We start from the raw sequence: 18,881 nt of genomic DNA on the forward strand, positions 1-18,881 counted from the left end.
TTAATGTTGTTTTTTTTTTTTTTTTTTTTTTTTTGTGCCAGTACCATAATGTTTTGATTACTGTAGCCTTGTAGTATATTGGCCATTTGGTTATCTTCTTTGAAGAAACATTTATTTAAATATTCTGTTTATTTTTTAATGGGTTTTCTTTTTATTACTAAGTTGTAAGAGTTCCTTATATATTCTAGATGCAAGTTCCTTGTGAGATACACAATTTGTAAATATTTTTTCCTGTACTATGGGTTGTCTTTCCACTTTCTTGACACTGTCCTTTGAAGCACAAGGGTTTTAAATTTTGGAGAAGTCCTATTAATTTTTTTGTTGTTGCTTTTGTTTTTGGTGTTGTGTTTAAGAAACTATTGCCTGATCTGAACTAGTGAAGATTTATCTCTATGATATCTTCTAAAAAGTGTTATAGTTTTAGCTCTTATATTTAAATCTTTGAACCATTTTTATTAAGTTTTGTATATGATGTGTTGTGGGGGGTCAAATTTCATTCTTTTGCATGTGGATATTCAGTCGTCCTAGCACCGTTTGTTGAAAAGACTCTTCTTTTCTCCACTGAATTGTTTTGGCACCCTTGTTGAAAATCAGTTGACCTTAAATGTGAGGTGTAATTTGCAGCAACGTAGATGAACTAGAGGGTATTCCGCTAATCAAAATGAGTCAGAGAAAGATAAATATATGACTTCACTCATATGGGGAATTTAAGATTCAAAACAGATAAACATAGGGAAGGGAAGCAAAAACAATATAAAAACAGGGAGGGGGACAAACCATAAGATACTCTTAAATACAGAGAAAAAACTGAGAATTCCTGGAAGGGTTTGGGGTGAGTGGATGGGCTAAATGGGTGATGGGCATTAAGTGGGACACTTGGTGGGATGAGCACTAGGTGTTATATGTAAGTGATGAATCACTAAATTCTACTCCTGAAATCATTATTAGCTAACTCAGATGTTAATTAAAAAAATAAATTAATTAATGTTTTAAAAGTGAGATTTTATTTCTGGACTCTTTGTTCTAGACTACTTCATATTTTTTCTCACTTATGATTAGAATGCCTTACATGCCCTTTCCACCTGGCAAACTCCTACTGCATGATTCCTCTACCAGAAGCCTTCCTTTTCCCTGCAGGTCTTTTGTATACCTCTGCATACTTGTAGCATAGGACTCATTACCCTTGTGTGTGTATGTGTGTGTGTATGTGTGTGTGTGTGTGTGTGCACGTACACATGTATGTGTATGCATTGTGTATATCTGTATCTACATATAGATAGATAGATATCCTTTAGTAGTTAGTAAGCTTCTTGTGGGTAGAGACTAGACCTTTTATATTTGATTCCCAGAGCTTTAGCACCGTCCCTGGCATATGATGTGCTATTAATATATTTATAGGAGGAATAATAGGAGCAGTGTTGAATTTTGTTTTGGATGTGTTCATTTCTAAGTGTCATCAGGACATCCAGAGGCTAATATTCAACAGGCATTTTTATTTATTAATTGAAACTTGCTTATACCTTTCTTTTTTAAATTACTCATTTTTCAAATATTTATTGGATGCCCATCTTGTACGAGGCATTGTATTAGACTCTGAGGTACAGTGGTAAACAAAGCATCACCCTGCACTCACGAACCTCTCATTCTAGTAGGAGAAACAGACCATATAAAATAGTTTAAGATAGTTGGCAATAAAACCAGTAAGGAAATCCAGAGACTGAAGGAGAAGTTAAGACTGGTGATACAGACTTTGGAATAATCTTCAGAAAGGTGATACTTGAAACTCTGTAGCTATAGATGGGATTGCCAAGAGGTTGAGCATATAAAATCACCAAGAGATTGTGCGGAGAGAGTTTTGAGAATATCCAGATTTACAAGGGAAATACTGTGAAATGTAGGATAACCAAAAGAGTAGAATCCTGGAAACTAAGGGAAAAGAGAAGGGAAAAAATATGTAGAATGTAAAGGAGGAATAAGCCTAAGAAAGAAGCATGGGTTCAGGTTGTTAGTCATTTGTAATCTTAAGAATTAAGTTTTGGGGCACCTGGATAGTTCAGTTGGTTGAACATCTGACTCTTGATTTTGGCTCAGGTCATAATCTCACAGTTTATGGGTTTGAGTCCCATGTCAGTCCCATGTGCTGATGGCATGGAGCCTGTTTCGGATTCTCTCTCTCCTTTTCCCTGCCCTTCCCCTGTTCATGCTCTTTCTCTGTCTAAATAAATAAATAAACATAAAAAGAAAAGAATTAAGTTTCAAGGGATTTTTTTAGAGTCCATTTTCTAAAAAATTGAATGCCATTTTGAAACAGTGAAACCGTGATGTGAGTTTTACTCTGTAAGGAAATGCTATATCCATAAATGAAGAATTGAAATAGATACATTTATATGTTATTTATCTCTGTGGGGCTTCATTTTTTTTCTGAGACACCTGAAAACTTATTCTGTACAGAATCACTCTCAGACTTGTTATTCATTGAATTTCTCTGATTTTGAAAACCTTTGTACTTTTCTGTAGTTTCTTCATTCTTAGCTTCAGAATGTATGTCTTCTTGGGTTAAAAATCACTTGACTATTATATTAATAATTGTTGTGTGTACATATAGACAGTTGTATTTGGTCAGCTAACATAAACTTTTTTTTTTCATTTTTGATAGTGACAGAAATGTTGGTAAATGTTCTGAGTATTTGCTCTGATGATGAACTGATGACTGAAGGTGAAGACCAGTTTGATGGTATGATTATTCATTTTACTATTTTTTATTGTGAAATGGTATTTTTGAACTGCCTAGCTTCAATACACATTCTTGCAAAATGTAGTCATTGCTCTCAAATGGCTATACCATTTGATATGAGTGTCAAGACAATTTTTTAGATACTAATATGTTAAAATAATTTTAATAATTTTACTTTTTTTCTGTTGGTATGGGGAAGAAGGTGAATTTTGGGAAAGGGGGAATTTGGAGGAACAGAAGGAATGCAAAATTGAAAGGTACTAAAGAATGTGGTTCTTCATAAATATGGACACCACTTAAAGGGACGATATAAAAATGCTTTTTGTTTCATTGGTATTATTGATGCATCAGAGACATACCTGAACTCCCAATGTTGTTGTTATTTTTTCCCCTCCAAAACTAAAGTAGGCTATTCCCAACTTATGAATGGTTGTGTTCTAAGAGACCACTTGTTAGTTTAGTTTGATTTTCAGAAAGCATCTTTTCCACAGAAATAAGGTTAGACATGGTTGTTTGTTCTTATGCAAGCCAACCAAGCTGTATACTGATGTGTATTTATAGTGTAAATTAATACTATAAAAACAAAATTCCTTTTATTTTTATGTCTTAAAATTTTTACTTAAAACTTTTAAAATATATTTTTTAAAATTTAAGTCACTGAGAAACAAAAATGTAAACAGCTTAAAGCTGAAACTCTTTATTTCTTTCCGTAGGCCCCTCACATCTTATTGTAATATTCTTTTCATAATTGCCATCAGTATATAATTGTTTCCATGTATTAAACATGGTCTATGTATTATTAAAACTTAATAGCTACATATTTCTAAGTTATTAATATACCATAATTTTCAGTTAATCTCCTATTGTTTGGCATTTGGGTTGTTTTCAGTTATCCTTATTATGAATAGCAGGAAATAAATATGCTTGGGACAATAGTTTTTTTCCACCCTTGGAGTAAAGTTTTTGAAGAGAATTACAGAGTTAAATATGTATTTTAGCTTCATTTTTTTTTAGCTATGACCTGCCAAATTACTTTGCAAAAGAATTGGAGCAATATGAAGTGCTTTTAGCAATGATTTTCTCCACAGGCCCACCTCATTGGTTTTGGTCATTTTTACTTATTTTGCTTGGTGGCTACATAATAGTGAATTACAGTTAGTCTAATTTACATTTCTTTGATTTTCTTATTATTGTTAATTTAAAAAAACCTATCTACTTTCAACTGTATAAACTGTATATTTAAATTGACCACTTATTGGGGCGCCTGGGTGGCTTAGTCGGTTAAGCATCCGACTTTCGCTTAGGTCATGATCTCGCGGTTCGTGGGTTCGAGCCCCGCGTCAGGCTCTGTGCTGACTGCCAGCTGAGAGCCTGGAGCCTGTTTCAGTCTGTGACTCCCTCTCTCTCTGACCCTCCCCTGCTCACGCTGTCTCTCTCTCCTAGAAATAAATAAACATTTAAAAAAAAAAATAAATTGACCACTTATTAAAGTACAATCTAAGTAAAGTACAATTTAGAAATTTCTCTGCTTACAAATAGGTTTAATTCTTAAACACTGTTGTAAACCCATTTGTTAAAAGTACAAAGTAGCTTCAAGTGTCTGCCATTGCCATCTGTTGATGACAAACAGAGATGTGCTTTTACCCTGGTTTGTAGTTTCATTAATTGAAATAAATTATTTATATCCATTCTTTTTGGTTTGGATAATAAACTCTAATGAGTAATATTTTTTCTTGTTTTAATTCTCCTTTTGATGTTTGTGTAGAGGTTTTTAGCTCTAACATACTTCCTTGTATCTGTCTTTTCCATAAAATTTTTAAATAGTTTTTTTTCTTCCTTTTTTTAAAATGCTTGTTTATTTTTGAGAGAGAGAGCACATAGTGGAAAGGGTCAGAGAAGGGGAACAGAGGATCTGAAGTAGGCTCTACACGGACAGCAGAGAGCCTAATATGGGCTTTGAACTCACGAATCGTGAGATCATGACCTGAGCTGAAGTCGGATGCTTAACCGACCGAGCCACCCAGGTGTCCTTAAATAGTTTTAATTAAATATTTTTTCCCCGTGTTCTTTCACTTTAACCCTTTTCTCTTGTGAGATTAGGTCAGGGTTTAGATTCTAGTTTCTCATAATGGCTATATGAACTCAGGCAAATAGCCTTCCTGAGAATCAGTTTTTTAATCTTCAAAATGAAAATAATAGTACCTGCTTCATAATCTTACAGATATTGATATAACGACTGCAATAATTTTTGGTTCATAGCTCACTGATTTTTTCAGATAAAGTTTTCTGTGATTTGTCAAATTCTGTGAAATATCTAGTAGCAATTTTTTTTTTTTTGGTGTTTGCAGCTTTTTATTGTATGTGAAGTAACATACCATATATGAACATGTTCACGTAAAGGCATGTTATCTAGTAGCAATTTTAATTGGCATATCATTAAATCTTTATCTTCATATAGGAAGTTTGTTTTTAATATTTAGTTTTCTAAACTAAGATCAAGATCTCTTGCTTTATATAATAGTTCATGTAATTATCCCATTTAATATATAATTATTCCATTCAAAATTATATAATTTTTCTTTGAAAAAGTCTGTTATCATATAAGTTAATACTTTAGCATTTTATATTTTCATATTATTACAACTAGTATCTCATAATGTATTTTTTGTGTATAAGGTGTACCCTATGTATTTGTGGGTTTATCTTCTGTTTGAGAACTTGGATCAGCAATATTATTTCCTATGATAATTTTTATTTTGTTTTCTTTAACTTTTAAAAATCTTCCATTTGCATAATGCTGATATTGTTATTTAAGTTCTACATTTCACCTTTATTTTTTAACAAATTTGTATCAATATTATGAATAGTAGTTTTTAAAAATATTTTAAATAGGAGTAGTGATAGGTAAAGCTTTCGTTTCCTTCCTATTAAAAAAACAGATAAAAATTTCCTTGTTAAGTCTATATTACTTGGTTTAGATACTTATGATTTATATAAAGATAGACACTGATCATTTTTGGGATTCAACCAGGAATACATGAAATTTTGTTATATCCCTTCTAATGAGATTTTATGTATCTAATCAACATTTTTCCTATTATAAATTATGCTTATTTATCCACTTGTTATATCATTCTTGCACTTGAGAATTATGATTTATGTGGATCACTAAAGAGGTAGTGTAGTTTCGTGAAAAGGATCAATGGTTTAGGTATCTTGGTGCTACCATTATGCTAGCTGTGTAATCTTGGAGAAGTCACCTCACTTCCCAGGATCTTCTCATCTATGGATTGAAGGAATAGGAAGGAAGTAATTTTAAAAATTGTTAAGCTGTTATTTATGACAGTGTTTCTATGGGAAAATACATTGAGTTCCAGCATTGAATACTAGAAATAGATCTTCCTTCACTGCCAACATAGCAGGTGTAATTACTCCTCATTTCTTCACCCTTCTGTACTAAGTATTAGGAGTAGAGGCTCCAAGAAAAACTTAACAATATGAATCTAGGAGTTTGTATGGAGGAATAAGAAAGGTTTGGGAGAGACCTTTGAGGAATGGAGGAAAGGGGAGGACATTAGGATAGATAATAGGGTGGGATAGGGAAAAGAGCTACTGGAACTGGGTTTATTTCCTTTCCTTAGTCATATTCCTGCATTTCTTCCCCTTAACTCTGTACATTGGTCTCCTTTCCTTTCACCATAATAGCATGACTTTCATCCTCTCCTTCCCCTTTTCAACAGTGGAACCATCCGATGAGCTGGACATGGGGAGAAATCTGACTTAGAAAGAAAACTGTGGATTGCTGTGGAGGCAGAATAAGGGTTTAGCTTTTCTGTGGGAAAAGGGAGAGAGCAGGGATGGAGATTTCCCAGTGGCAGGAAAGAAAGAGTAGTTTTTACATATTTAAGTCTCAGATTGGGTAAAGGAATAAGACTTTTCTTAAGTAATGATCTTTGGTATTCTGTATTGTTTAATGTATATGTGGATTTATTTTTAAAAGCAAAAATTTGCATAAACATATTGCTTGTATAAATGCACATAGCATTCCTTTTAGAGGTATTATTTAATCATTAAAGAGAATTTCTGAACACTGATTTCTGTTATTTTTAGAATGCATACTATTTCAGATATTTATCTTTTGTCTTGAGTTTGGTAAAGGAAATACATAATCCACATGGGCTATAGTTTTACTAAACTAAAACTTTGCATTTCCTGTAATGGAATTCTGTATCTCTGCATTAGAATGGAAGATACGGAAAGCTCAAATGAAACATCTCTACTGCCTACTCTTAGAGATATTACTTGCTTTGAAATAATCTGTTGCTATTTCTGGAAAAAGATGTCCTGCAAGCTCCCAGATTGGATTGAGAACAGAAAGCACATACTATTGGTGCTGAGTATGTGCAAAAGTTCTACAATTCAGATTCAAGAAATTGTGTGCTCTTCTTATTATGGAGTGTGGGAGGCTTAGCCTTTTCATTTTTGGGAGTGGGTAAGATTTTTCCATTGAGGTAGTTTATGAAGTTACCCACATTTTTCTGTATGTACTATAGATTTTGCAGATGTTGGTGTCCTTGAAGAACCACATGAATTTGTATATCATTTGTATCATTTCCCTTCACTTAACATATTCCCATGGGTGATACATTTCCTTAGGGGTATCAATATAAATGTGCGATTGTTGTTTGCACAGTCTCTTATCAGTCTTATGTGTTTTCACGTGTTTTTTTTTTCTGTCCCTAACTTGTCTACTTTCATCAAATATTATAGTCATTCTGTCCATAATTTCTTCTGAACACATATCTTTTAAGAAATCTTTCCTTTAGAGTTCTAGCCAGTAGCATCCCTCTTTTATTCACCAGATCCTACAGTACTACATTTTTCAGATTTTGAATATGAGGGCCTTCATTTTTCTCCCTTTCTTTCTACATTCATTCTTCAGTACCACTGCCAAGTTAAATCTCTATCTTTTTATTTGTCTCAACCACCTTTTCTCCATCATTCACTTCCTTTTTTCTGGACTCTCCATCTGAAGAACGGCTCATATATGGCAATAAAAAAGGTACAGACCAGACAGAGTAACATTGTTTTGAAATATGACTTCATAAGTTATCCTCATATCCATGTAAGTTAGCACATTCATTGAATACTATTGATCCAGAGTCCTCTTGGGCCTTTTGCAAATTTAGTTTAAGTTTTATCTGGGTTAGAATTTGATGTTTTTAGAAGTCATATTCCAAGATATCTGTCTTTCTGTGCATGGAAATATTTTCCCCTCTTTTTCATTCCTCTTGTTTTAAAATTTCATTCTTTTGCTTATTTGTAATGTTTTGTACTTTTCCCTGCATGATTAGGGGTGTTTGATTGTCTGTCTTATTCCCCAGAGTAATTTTACTGTGGACATTTATTTTAATATGCATGATGTGTTTGTAGACTGATTTTAAATCCTGACTTGTATAGTGTTTTTATATTCCAGTGATTTTTAAAAAATTGAAATCAGTATAGTTTACATATCATTCAGTTTTATAGATATATAAATTAAGGCTGAAAATATGAATGTACCTCATTGCAGCCATCCTCTCCCATCCCCATACTCCTCTCCCCCAGTCTAGGTGTTTTTAAAATTCTGTCCATTTTAAAACAAAATGTTTGTGTTAATTCATTCAAAGAAATCAGATTTACCTTATGTCCTTGGACAAGACATTTGAAACTTAGTTTCTTTGTCTATAAAATGAGATTAAAATTTGCAGTATATCCCTAATGTCTCTTCAAATTCTAATGTTCTATGATTCTGAGACTTTTAGTAATATTTTGGCATCTTAAAAATACTGTGGAATACCATGGTATCCATACAGTTTTGTACTTTAAAAGCTGTAGCTTCACTGCTCATAATAATTACCCTTTAGAGCATCATAAACATGGTCATGGAGCCTCTTTTCTCTAAAATATGTCTTTTGTTTTCGTCTTTGGAATTAGATTTCTTTCTGTTTCCTTGTGGTAGGGTCCATTCATCATCTTAGTTTTGAATTCTATGGTATTTGTGGACTGCTTGAATGTTAAATGAGATGCTCTAGCCCAGAAGACTTATGGTTGTTCAGACCTCTGTGTACCTATAGCCCCTTTTAGTCTAGTCTCTTTAGCCTTTCCTTAACTTTCTCCTCAACCATGGTGCTTCCATATGTGTGTTTTCATCATGTTGAAGCACAGCTCTAAGGAACCACACTCTTGGGTCCAGAGTCATTCTAGTTGCTATATATGAGATAACAGGACTGAGATTGTTGTTCTTTCTGGAGGCCAAGGGAAGGAAGATAAAATTAGAGTTTTTCTTCAGCCAAAGATCAAGTTATTTTGGTATATTCTCTTCTGTACCAGTGATAGGCAGTACAGTCAACCCTTTATAGAGGAAACATTAGTGATCCTTAGCCATGTGTTTTAGGGAGTCTTTTCTCGTTCACTCTACTTGTATCACACTCACGTAGATTTGTAAGAGCTTGTATATATTTGCATGACCTTGAGGATATCCAGTCTATGAGGTTAAGATGTGCATTATTGTTGAAATATTGGTGTGTAGTCCGTAGTTCAGCATCTGCACAGTAGTTATTGCAGATGTTTTAGTGCAGCATCTGCACATTGTTTTTAAACCCACTTAGAGTAAGGAACTTACTTTATCCTAGTAAGATGGGATATTTCCAGCCTGCATGTCAGAGGCTTTTATAATAGTTAAATAGAAGACCATACAGAGTTATTACCAACTCTCGTCTGTTAGTCTGCATGCCATAGGCTTTTGTGAGAATTAAACAAAGACTATAGAATCGTTAGCATTATTTTTGTCCTCTGGTTTGTGATACAGGTTGGGTTCTAGTTTCTTTCCTATTGCTGTTTTACTGATTAGCAGTAGTGTGAGAGTCATAATGTTTGTGGATTACTTTTCATCTATATCTGTATCAGACCCCAGTCTTAGACCAGTGCTAAGCTAAACATTGAAGGAGTAAGAAGCTTTTTGGCATGAGTTCATCAAGTCTCCTTCATGTGAGCTGGTGGCAGAGGGTTTGGTGTTGGTTAAGATGAGCGTGGTATAGGGTAGTAGAATGGTGCAAGCGTGGATGCCCTAAACTTGAGTCTTTTTTTCTATTTATTCCATTGAAAGTAGGTTCAGCTGCAGCCCGGAAAGAAATCATAAGAAACAAAATTCGAGCAATTGGCAAGATGGCAAGGGTCTTCTCTGTTCTCAGGTAATGATACATTTTCCTGATTATTTGTTTTACAGAAATTCCTTTTATTGTACTTTGCTATAAGCAGTGTCCTATTAGACACCTAAAGCAATATAGTAGCATTCTTCCTATAAAGAAGTTAGTTGTATATTTACATAGTGAAGAAGGGAACACAAGTTCTTTTGAAACTAGTGTTCTTGACTCTTGTGATTGCTCACTTTTGGTATGTGTTACCTGTCTGATGAAAGTACTAGTTCTACATCTTAAAAATTAGAGCAGGATAAGGAGAGGGTACTTTTTATTAAAAAAATTTTGTTTCCAGTGTTTATTTATTTTTGAGAAAGAACACAAGCAGGGGAGGGGCAGAAAGAGAGGGAGACACAGAATCCAAAGCAGGCTCCAAGCTCTGAGCTGTCAGCACAGAGCCCAATGCAGGGCTTGAGCCCATGAGCAGCGAGATCATGACCTGAGCTGAAGTTGGATGCTTAACCAACTGAGCCACTCAGATGCCCCAGGAGGGGGTATTTTTAGAATATTACTGATGAACTTGCTCATCCTTATAGGAAGTCCCTTTTGCTGGAGCCACAAACTGTCTTCCTAGGGTTAATTCAGAAAAACCAGGTTTAAGGGTACGCATAAATGGATCAATCCTTAAAAATTTGTTTGCAAAACTACTTATATCTGACATTTGAACTTTACAGCATATGAAATATCATATTTTCTCAATTGCGTGATTCTCACTGATGATGAATCTCATTATATATTTAATAAAACTTTTCAGGAAAAACAGTGTGTGTCAGTTGTAAGGCATTCATTTAAAATGTCTTATCTTGGAATTGAGTAAAATATGGTAATAACAATGAATGTCATAAATTACATACATGGCCTACCTCTGGGCCCCATCTCTTCTTTTAAACTAAGTACTTGTTGAAAGTCTCTCATGTTTGTTATATCTCTTTGCTATAGGGAGGAGAGTGAAAGCGTGCTGACACTCAAGGGCCTGACTCCCACAGGGATGTTGCCTAGTGGAGTGTTGGCTGGAGGACGACAGACCCTGCAAAGTGGTAATGATGTTATGCAACTTGCTGTGCCTCAGATGGACTGGGGCACACCTCACTCTTTTGCTAACAATACACATAATGCATGCAGGGAATTCCTTCTACTTTTTAGTTCCTGTCTCAGCAGCTGACACAGGCAGAATACTATATGATAGGTAGTATCTGGTTAATAACCTGATCAGGGCAGAAAATTGATAGAATGGGTATTCCTTTCAATTGAAAATAATGGTCAGTCTCTCAGCTTTTAATGAAATGATATGGGAGCATCTCATATCATACTGGTTGAAATATTTATTTATTTTTGCTTGTCTAATGCACCCTTTTCTTTTAAGAGCCCCAGTTTCTGAATGTGAATCAAGGATATCCATATACTAAAATGGAAATGTAATTCCAAGTTTCTTATTTTTTATTTTTTTACTTTATGTAATTGTATTAGACTATGCTTATATTTTCAGATACTTAATTTTAGAATTAACAATCTGCTTGGGCCCCAGAACATTACTTATGCACTTCACTTGCCAAAAGATTTGTGCAAGGTTTTGTACCCTGGTAAATAATGCCAAAGTTTGTTTTCTGTGGTGTTTGTCAAATGTTCTATGTATAATTGACTGTCTGTAACATGCTGTTTTCTTCCTCTGCAGATGTAGCTGCTTTCCTAAATCTGTCTGTCTTTCTTTAGGTTAGCTGTATGTCTGTAAAAGTATGTTAAATTAAATTACTCTATCAGACGCTTGTCTGTCTTTTGATGTAGAAGCAACTCTGTAGCACCTTGTTTTGAGGTTTGCTGCATTTGTTGCTGTACTTTGTGCATTCTGAACATGAATGTAACATTAGATATTAAGTCATTGTTATAAGGGGTTGAATTTAAATCCTGTAAGTCAAAATTGAAAGGGTGTTATTAAGTGTGCCTTTATTTTGCATGAAAATAAAAAGAATTATACGTAAAGCATTCCTGTAATCTGGCTCATTGAATATTTTATATTTAAAAAAACTTACCTTTTCTGGCGTAAATATTTGTGTAAATACTGGGTTAACTTTTTGAAAGCCCATTACAGATTAAATAGAAAAGAGTGATGTGAATGTTTTAGAGTATACACAATAACTCAAAGTCTAGATTTCTTTCCCTTTTGGTTGGAAAGGAAAAAATGTGATATGGAAAGTCTTTTTTTTTCTTTTTTATATGGAAAGTCTTAATTTATGTTTTATTGTAGCCACTTTTGATAGCCCTCCAAGGGACATTGCTCTATTCAAACAGGCAGCAACAGATCTGATGTTTTCCTTAGTCATGGATAACTTTCTCGTGTCGTAATTAATGAGTTTTTTTAAACAAACAAAAAAACAAAAAATTAGGTTTTTAAATAAATTTAAATTAGATTGACTTTTCACAGTTTCATTTCACTCAGTCTCATAATACATGCCAAATAAATAAAAGAAATTTTCCTGTAGACAAATAATTTCTACTTGTAGCCTATACATGTTCTATTTTATTTGTTATTGTGTTGTCTGCTACCACCACTGGTATATGTGAGAAGTACAGCTAGGTTTTAAAATTACAGTTCCAAATTTACATTCTGAGTGAGGTTTCCTTTTTTATTAAAAGAAAAACTGCTTTGATTTTCTTTATATTCCTTGCCCTCCATTTTTCTTACTATATTGTAGACAATAGCAACATGAGCTAAAAAGAATTTCACTAAAACAAAGATCTTAAACATTCAATAAAACTAGGAAAAATGCTAATAGAAGAGGATAAACTTTAATGGCTTGAAAAATGTTATACCCTTTCTTCTTTTTGTTAATAAAAGGAAAGGAAAACTGAAAGGCTTCATACTTTAATAAGTACACTGCAGTCATCTCTCCATTATCCTTGGATTTATTATTACTTTTGCATTGTATCTATAGCAATCCTTTCTTTCCGATTTCATAATTAGTACCTGCTTTGTTGGCAGCTCAGCATTTCTATTCATTTTTGCATGCAGCCTGAAGCTCAGTCTTCCAACTTTGAACTCACCCCCAGTTGGAGGGAAGGTTTGAAAGACAGCTTTACCAAAGGGGCTGTATTCCCAGCAGAGTGAGTTACAAGACAGTGCTGAGTTAAAGGGGTCTAATTTGATAAAATAGATAGCTCCCTAGCTGTACCAGTGATGGCCCTTGATAGCATGGGGTGATTTCCCTACCATAATAAGATTAACCCATTTTGAAGTACATAATAAAACTCATACAGAAGCTGCATCTGTGTGATTTAAAATTTTATTCTAACATTTTACTTTAGTAGACCTGCTCTCTGATATAAATAACTGAAAGTTAAGTATTGCAAAAAGAAAGTTTTAAAAATCTAATACCTCAGTCCTCTTGTCAGAGAATAAGTCCTATTGCCTTCTCAGTAACTTGAATATATGATATTTAAGGGTTTACAAACTACACAACTCTTTTGGAGTAGGAATTGGTGTATTTTATGTCTATTTTTTTATGGAAATTTGATTGGGAGCTGGCCCTATAATGCTGTCTTCATGAGGACCTATATGGGAAAATATGTGACCATCTCTCTTTTAATAGTGCCAAATTCCTCTTAATTATCCTGTGTAGTATTGAGGAACACAGTTTGTGACAACACTATACTCAAACTTAGTAAGGTCATGGCAAGAGGCCTTATAAAACTGAAAACAAATAGAGGAAAAATTGGGCTTTTCAGATAGAATTATCTGAAATTATAGAATTACAGAATTTCTGAGCATTGTCCGATCTCTTTCTTTCCAGTTTAATGATTAAGCTTCAAATGACTTTTTTTCAGTTCTAAACATTCAAGCAGTTTTGAGTGTGATATATATTTTGTATCCTGATAAGGATTAGGAACATTTAGCAGCTTCTGGAAAGAGCAGAGAATATAATTTGACCTAGAGCATGCTTTTCCATATAAAATTAGAGCCTATAGAATGATTTCAGAAATACGTTATTTCATAATTTGAAAAATCTATTAATTGACATTTAAACTTGATACACTCAAATAGATACTAATTCTTACAGTGATATCAGGTTTTATTTGTAATTTATTACCATATGTTACACGAATTCTGATAGAAATTTTATTTTTTTCCCATTCAGTGTCTAAATTATAAAGAAAATCGCCCATATTTTGAAGAATAGAGGTTGTAGGGCTGATCAAATAGAAATGGGTCATTTATCCTAGTTTTCTGTCTGGGAAAATTCCAAGAGTATACTCCCAAGTGTACAGAGCTAGATTTTTTAAAGTGGTGATTTGTACAGTTGGTATATAATAAGTTTGTCTGCTTGGATTTGTGATATAGTTTAAGAGTCAAAGAAAATTAATTTTTTTTTTAATTCAGTGTACAACCTACTTCTTTTGGGTCCTCTCCAACTCACTTTACTATCTCGTTGAGATCAACAAACTTTTCTAATTTAGTCTACTTTAATTCCTTAGATTCATCAGTTTTCTTTCACATTAATAACTGCTTTGGACAAAATTTATTATTTCTAAATCACATTGGCCTTGTGTAAGAAGCAAATTAGAAAGGATGGGGTATTATTGTTATAAATATTCTGAGTGTGTGCACTTTGGGTGAAGAGGAGAATTTGCAATATTGTCAGCCAGTATTGTCCTTTGCAGTCTTTGATCCTGGTCCTCATTGTGAATGTTTTATACACTTTGAACCCAGAGATGAGCCAAAAGAATGTTTGACTACAAAATGTGTGACTAAATAATGTTGAAATTCTCTAAATGTTCCAGAGACCAGCTATACTAAGAATGCATTTCTCATTTATATGACCTATGTGTATGTCCATAACACATAGGACTGACTGCTTAAAAGACCTCAGTTCTATCTTTATTTATCTCTAGTCGGTAGATGGGCTTGAAAAGATGTTTGTTGGCCCTTCTATCTTCATTTGCAAGTGCATGCTGTTAGTACCTGAGGCAAATTTGAGTTCATGACAAACTGAACATAAACGTTTTTTGGTAAAGGCCATAGGTGTTAGTATCTGTGGATATTTGGGACACCAATGTTGGAATAGAAACAAAGTTCCTAGTAGATGAGAGGGGTCCCTTTAGGTTACCCACAAACAACAGAGCTACAGAACTATTCTGCCTAGAGCAATTGACCAGGTTTACTTCTACTTCCCTTAAGTTTCATTGTAGCCATACCGACTTTTTGCTATGTGTTATGAATTAGAAGCAACAGGAAAATTAGAAGCAACAATTACTGACCCATTCTAGTTTGTATCTTATGGAACAATGGATAATGAGTATTATTTCAGTTAGACATGAAAAAAAGGAATCTTCTCTTTGCTTTTCTGCTACAATTCTACCATCATAATTTCACCTTAGAGAATTTCCTTGTGATTGTGATGGATGTGATATAATAAACATGTTGAAAAATTCTAAGGCAATCAAAATACTGAATTCACGATAGGTAATTAATACTGGAGTGCATCTGCATGGGTGCTGAGGTGTCTGTGTTTACATTAGGTCTATGTGTTCTGTGCTCTGAGCGATGTTGTCATAGTGCTGTGTGTAAACTGTGCTGTGTCAGGAATTGGGGGATTGGATGGGGCTCTCTAATGTGGATACTATTTATGTTAAATTGTAAATGATGATGTAGTATGGGATACTGTGATATTTTAAGTGATCATTGCCTTTTCTGCTGTACAATATGACCCTTCTCATCTCTCTCATTCATTTTGCATGCCTCTGCTCACTTCTGTACAGCCACAGTTGAGGCTATTGAGGCTGAAAAAGGTACGATCAGAGTCCTTGCGCTGGGCAGAGATCTGTGGTGTGTGGGTGGGCATCAGAGAATGTCCTGTGGGTGTGTTTTACTCCTAGTTTGCACAGCCCAAGGTGAATCAGACTCACTCATCAAGTTTGATAGTCACATTCCTCTTTTTTTCTTTTCTTTTCTTTTCTTTTTTTTTTTTTTTTAAATCACAAGGACCAATTTCACAGTGACAATCTGGTTTTTTCCTTTTCTAATATAGTGTGCAACCAGCATTTACTGTTCCTGAATTCTTTAGAGTGCAGCATGTTATGCTATGATATTGTAGCATTTGAAGTTGCAAGAAAGTTCTGTTTCACATTTTGCATGATTCTGTGCTATTCAGATCATTTTTTTCCTAAGTGAAACCCCCTCTAGGTATAGGTTTGAGTTGGTTTTTGCTTATTTTCAGTAATTTACCTGAGAGTGCAGGAGCCTATGATTTTTATTTTATTTACTTATTTTTGCTGTTTGGCCTCGTGTTTGCTGATAATATTATACTCATGTACATGATATAGTTGGCTTGATATTACACATTACTGAATGCTTTGCTGCCCCAACCATTTATTTGGTTCACTTGCACAAACTCTGAGTCCCAGGGAATGCACATGTTAAAGCAACCAGATTATATAACCAGTGATATGGAAATCTTTCATATGCACATTTTAATAGTGGAAGATGCATCATTCCAGATGAAGTAAATGAGAAATTACAACAGTTGGAGGAAGATTGCCATTTATTTTGATTTGGGTTTCAAAGAACAGTGAATGGCTATTGAATTAAGGAAAATATTTCCTAAAATATGAAACTATGAATACTTTTTGCTATCAGCCAAACACAGACCTAACTTCTGGAGGCATTTCCCACCTTTATCATTTCATACTGGTGGTGATGGGGTGATGATACCTTGACCTCCAAAATAGTTCTGCTCTGCTAAATTTTAAATTAACTTTACCTTTTTCTCCCCCTAAGCTCTTGGTACAGATTTGTGTGTCAAGAAAAACCTTGTTTAGCCTCCTCACTTGCCCCTTCTCTTGTTGCTGCCTTACTGTGATAGTCACTGGTGATTTTAGGGTCTGAGGTAGGAGATAATTGGTATAGTAGCAGTCAGACTGAGACCCTGAGACCATTGCCTGTTTGTTAATTTGGGCGTCAGAGGAGGGTTATATTTGTGTGTTCTTTTATAAAGGCTATGCTAACACTGTGAAGCGATTATGTTTATATTTAGGTTTAAACATTTCACATTTTAAGGGGAAGTCTGTAATGGGGATAAGATTCAGTTAAAGTAAGATTTAAATGTTGCTACATACAGCTAATTTCTTTCTTCTTAAAAATCATTAATTATGTTTTTGAAATCTCAGAAATGTTTTTCAATTACTGACTTATCAAATTTGCATTTTGTTAAGCAATACGAGGATTCTCTCCACCACATAGAATCTGCAGTTTTGAAGAGGCAAAGGGTTTGGATAGGATCAATGAGAGAATGCCACCCCGGAAAGATGCTGTACAGCAAGATGGTTTCAATTCTCTGAACACCGCACATGCCACTGAGAACCACGGGACTGGCAACCATAGTGCCCAGTGACCCACGGCTTCCCAGGGACTCTCACATCTCGGGCCCCAAATGGACAGATCACCCCCAGGATCTGGAGGGGTCGGCCAAGCTGACTGTAAATGTCACAGTCCCTCTGGAGAAACCATTGTGCTTTTGAGACCCCAGCCCCCTTCCTGGATGGAGGCTTGAGGGCCCTGGGACATTCTGTGCTATCTGATAAGACTGGGTCATCGCTGCCAAGGTGGAGAGTGAGCAAGGGGCTTGGGGCAATTTCCAGTGGAGGGCAACTACACCTCCATTTATGCTTGTGGTTCACACATTTAAGTTTACAAATGAGATTTCTTTTTCCCCTCAGTAGAATTAGATTTTGTTTTTTAACCATGACTTCAAATGCAATCCTAAGAGCTAATGTGGACTTTTTTTCTCATGAAATGTCTTTAAAGGATGAATTAGCATGGTCTTAAAATACATTTCTGAGGTTACTAAGCTGTATTTTGAATTATGGGCAAAATGCTGAGAAACCCAGTTGGCATTTCTACAAAATGCTGACCTCAGGTCTATAGTTCTTAAATGTGGCTAATTCTGTAATATAGTCTTGGTATTTTTCAATTACGAATGCATAACCTATTTCTAGGCAGATTCTCTTACTTGAACACAAATCCAAAAACTAATTTAGAATCTTTTTTGCCCAGATCTTTTGAAATTTACACCCCAGAGATTTAAGAAGAAAACCTCTAAATTTCAAAATTATGAGGAATTACAGAATTACTCATTTAAGGTACTTTAAAAGAAGTTTGTACATTGTCAACGTAAATTTTACTTCAAATCATGTCTGTAAAACTTGACGTATTTTGTGTATGCATGTTTTCATTTTGCAAATATTTAATATATAGACCTATGATGTACAGGTACGACATGTATAGGTTACCTAGATGTTATGAGAAATTTTAGTTTATTGTGAGTACTCAAGTTGCTTAAATAGCCACCAGGGTGATTTGCTGCTGGCTTCTATCATTTTTATGTTTCGATGCAAAGGAAATTTTAAAAATGTTCTGGAAGTGTTTTTGATTAAGCAATGCAGCATAGCAGCAATGGTTCTGTTCAATCATTCAGATGTTAGTGGAAGCATAAAAGTCAAGATTGCATGTTGAACATTTTCTTTTGATAGTTACAGAACTGCTTGGTTAAACTAAATGGAACCATGTGCTAATTTTTCACAATTATTGACCTGTATTGATTGCCACTGTAGTTTGGTATTTCCCTTTACTTTGGTGGCCTGCTTCCCTCATGCCCTGGAATACAACTCAGAGCTCCAGGCAGCGGAACCATCTATTGTTTTGTTTGCCAGAAAGTGCACCCTGTATGGTCTCCTGTCTAAGTTGGAAATATTATGCATGTGCAGGACTATTCGAGTATTTTATAAACAGTAGCACACAATAAATTCCATGCATGGGCCGCTGCTCCTATCTCTGTGTTGGGTTTTATTTGGAAGATGTAGTCTGATTTGACCTCATGCAAATCAGAAAATCCTGTTAACAGAACTGGTATATATAGTCT

General features: G+C 34.5%; 1 protein-coding gene across 4 annotated transcripts in view; it reads left to right on the plus strand.

Annotated features, from left to right (window-relative positions):
- The window catches only part of PPP3CB (protein phosphatase 3 catalytic subunit beta), a 37,407-nt gene extending 18,617 nt beyond the window's left edge, over positions 1 to 18,790 (plus strand). The window contains exons 9-13 of one of the 4 annotated variants that reach the window (XM_077778736.1): positions 2,657 to 2,734; positions 9,882 to 9,966; positions 10,912 to 11,009; positions 15,724 to 15,753; positions 17,176 to 18,790. In XM_077778736.1, the coding sequence (XP_077634862.1) occupies positions 2,657 to 2,734; positions 9,882 to 9,966; positions 10,912 to 11,009; positions 15,724 to 15,753; positions 17,176 to 17,354 (470 nt within the window). In that variant the 3' untranslated portion in view covers positions 17,355 to 18,790. The remainder of the gene's footprint in view (positions 1 to 2,656; positions 2,735 to 9,881; positions 9,967 to 10,911; positions 11,010 to 15,723; positions 15,754 to 17,175) is intronic. The other 3 variants (XM_077778737.1, XM_077778738.1, XM_077778739.1) reach the window with 3 other exon arrangements.
- Positions 18,791 to 18,881: the final 91 nt, after the last annotated feature.

The sequence above is a fragment of the Crocuta crocuta genome, unplaced genomic scaffold (assembly GCF_008692635.1).
Source record: "Crocuta crocuta isolate KB4526 unplaced genomic scaffold, BGI_CrCroc_1.0 scaffold167, whole genome shotgun sequence".
Classification (NCBI taxonomy): Eukaryota; Metazoa; Chordata; class Mammalia; order Carnivora; family Hyaenidae; genus Crocuta; species Crocuta crocuta.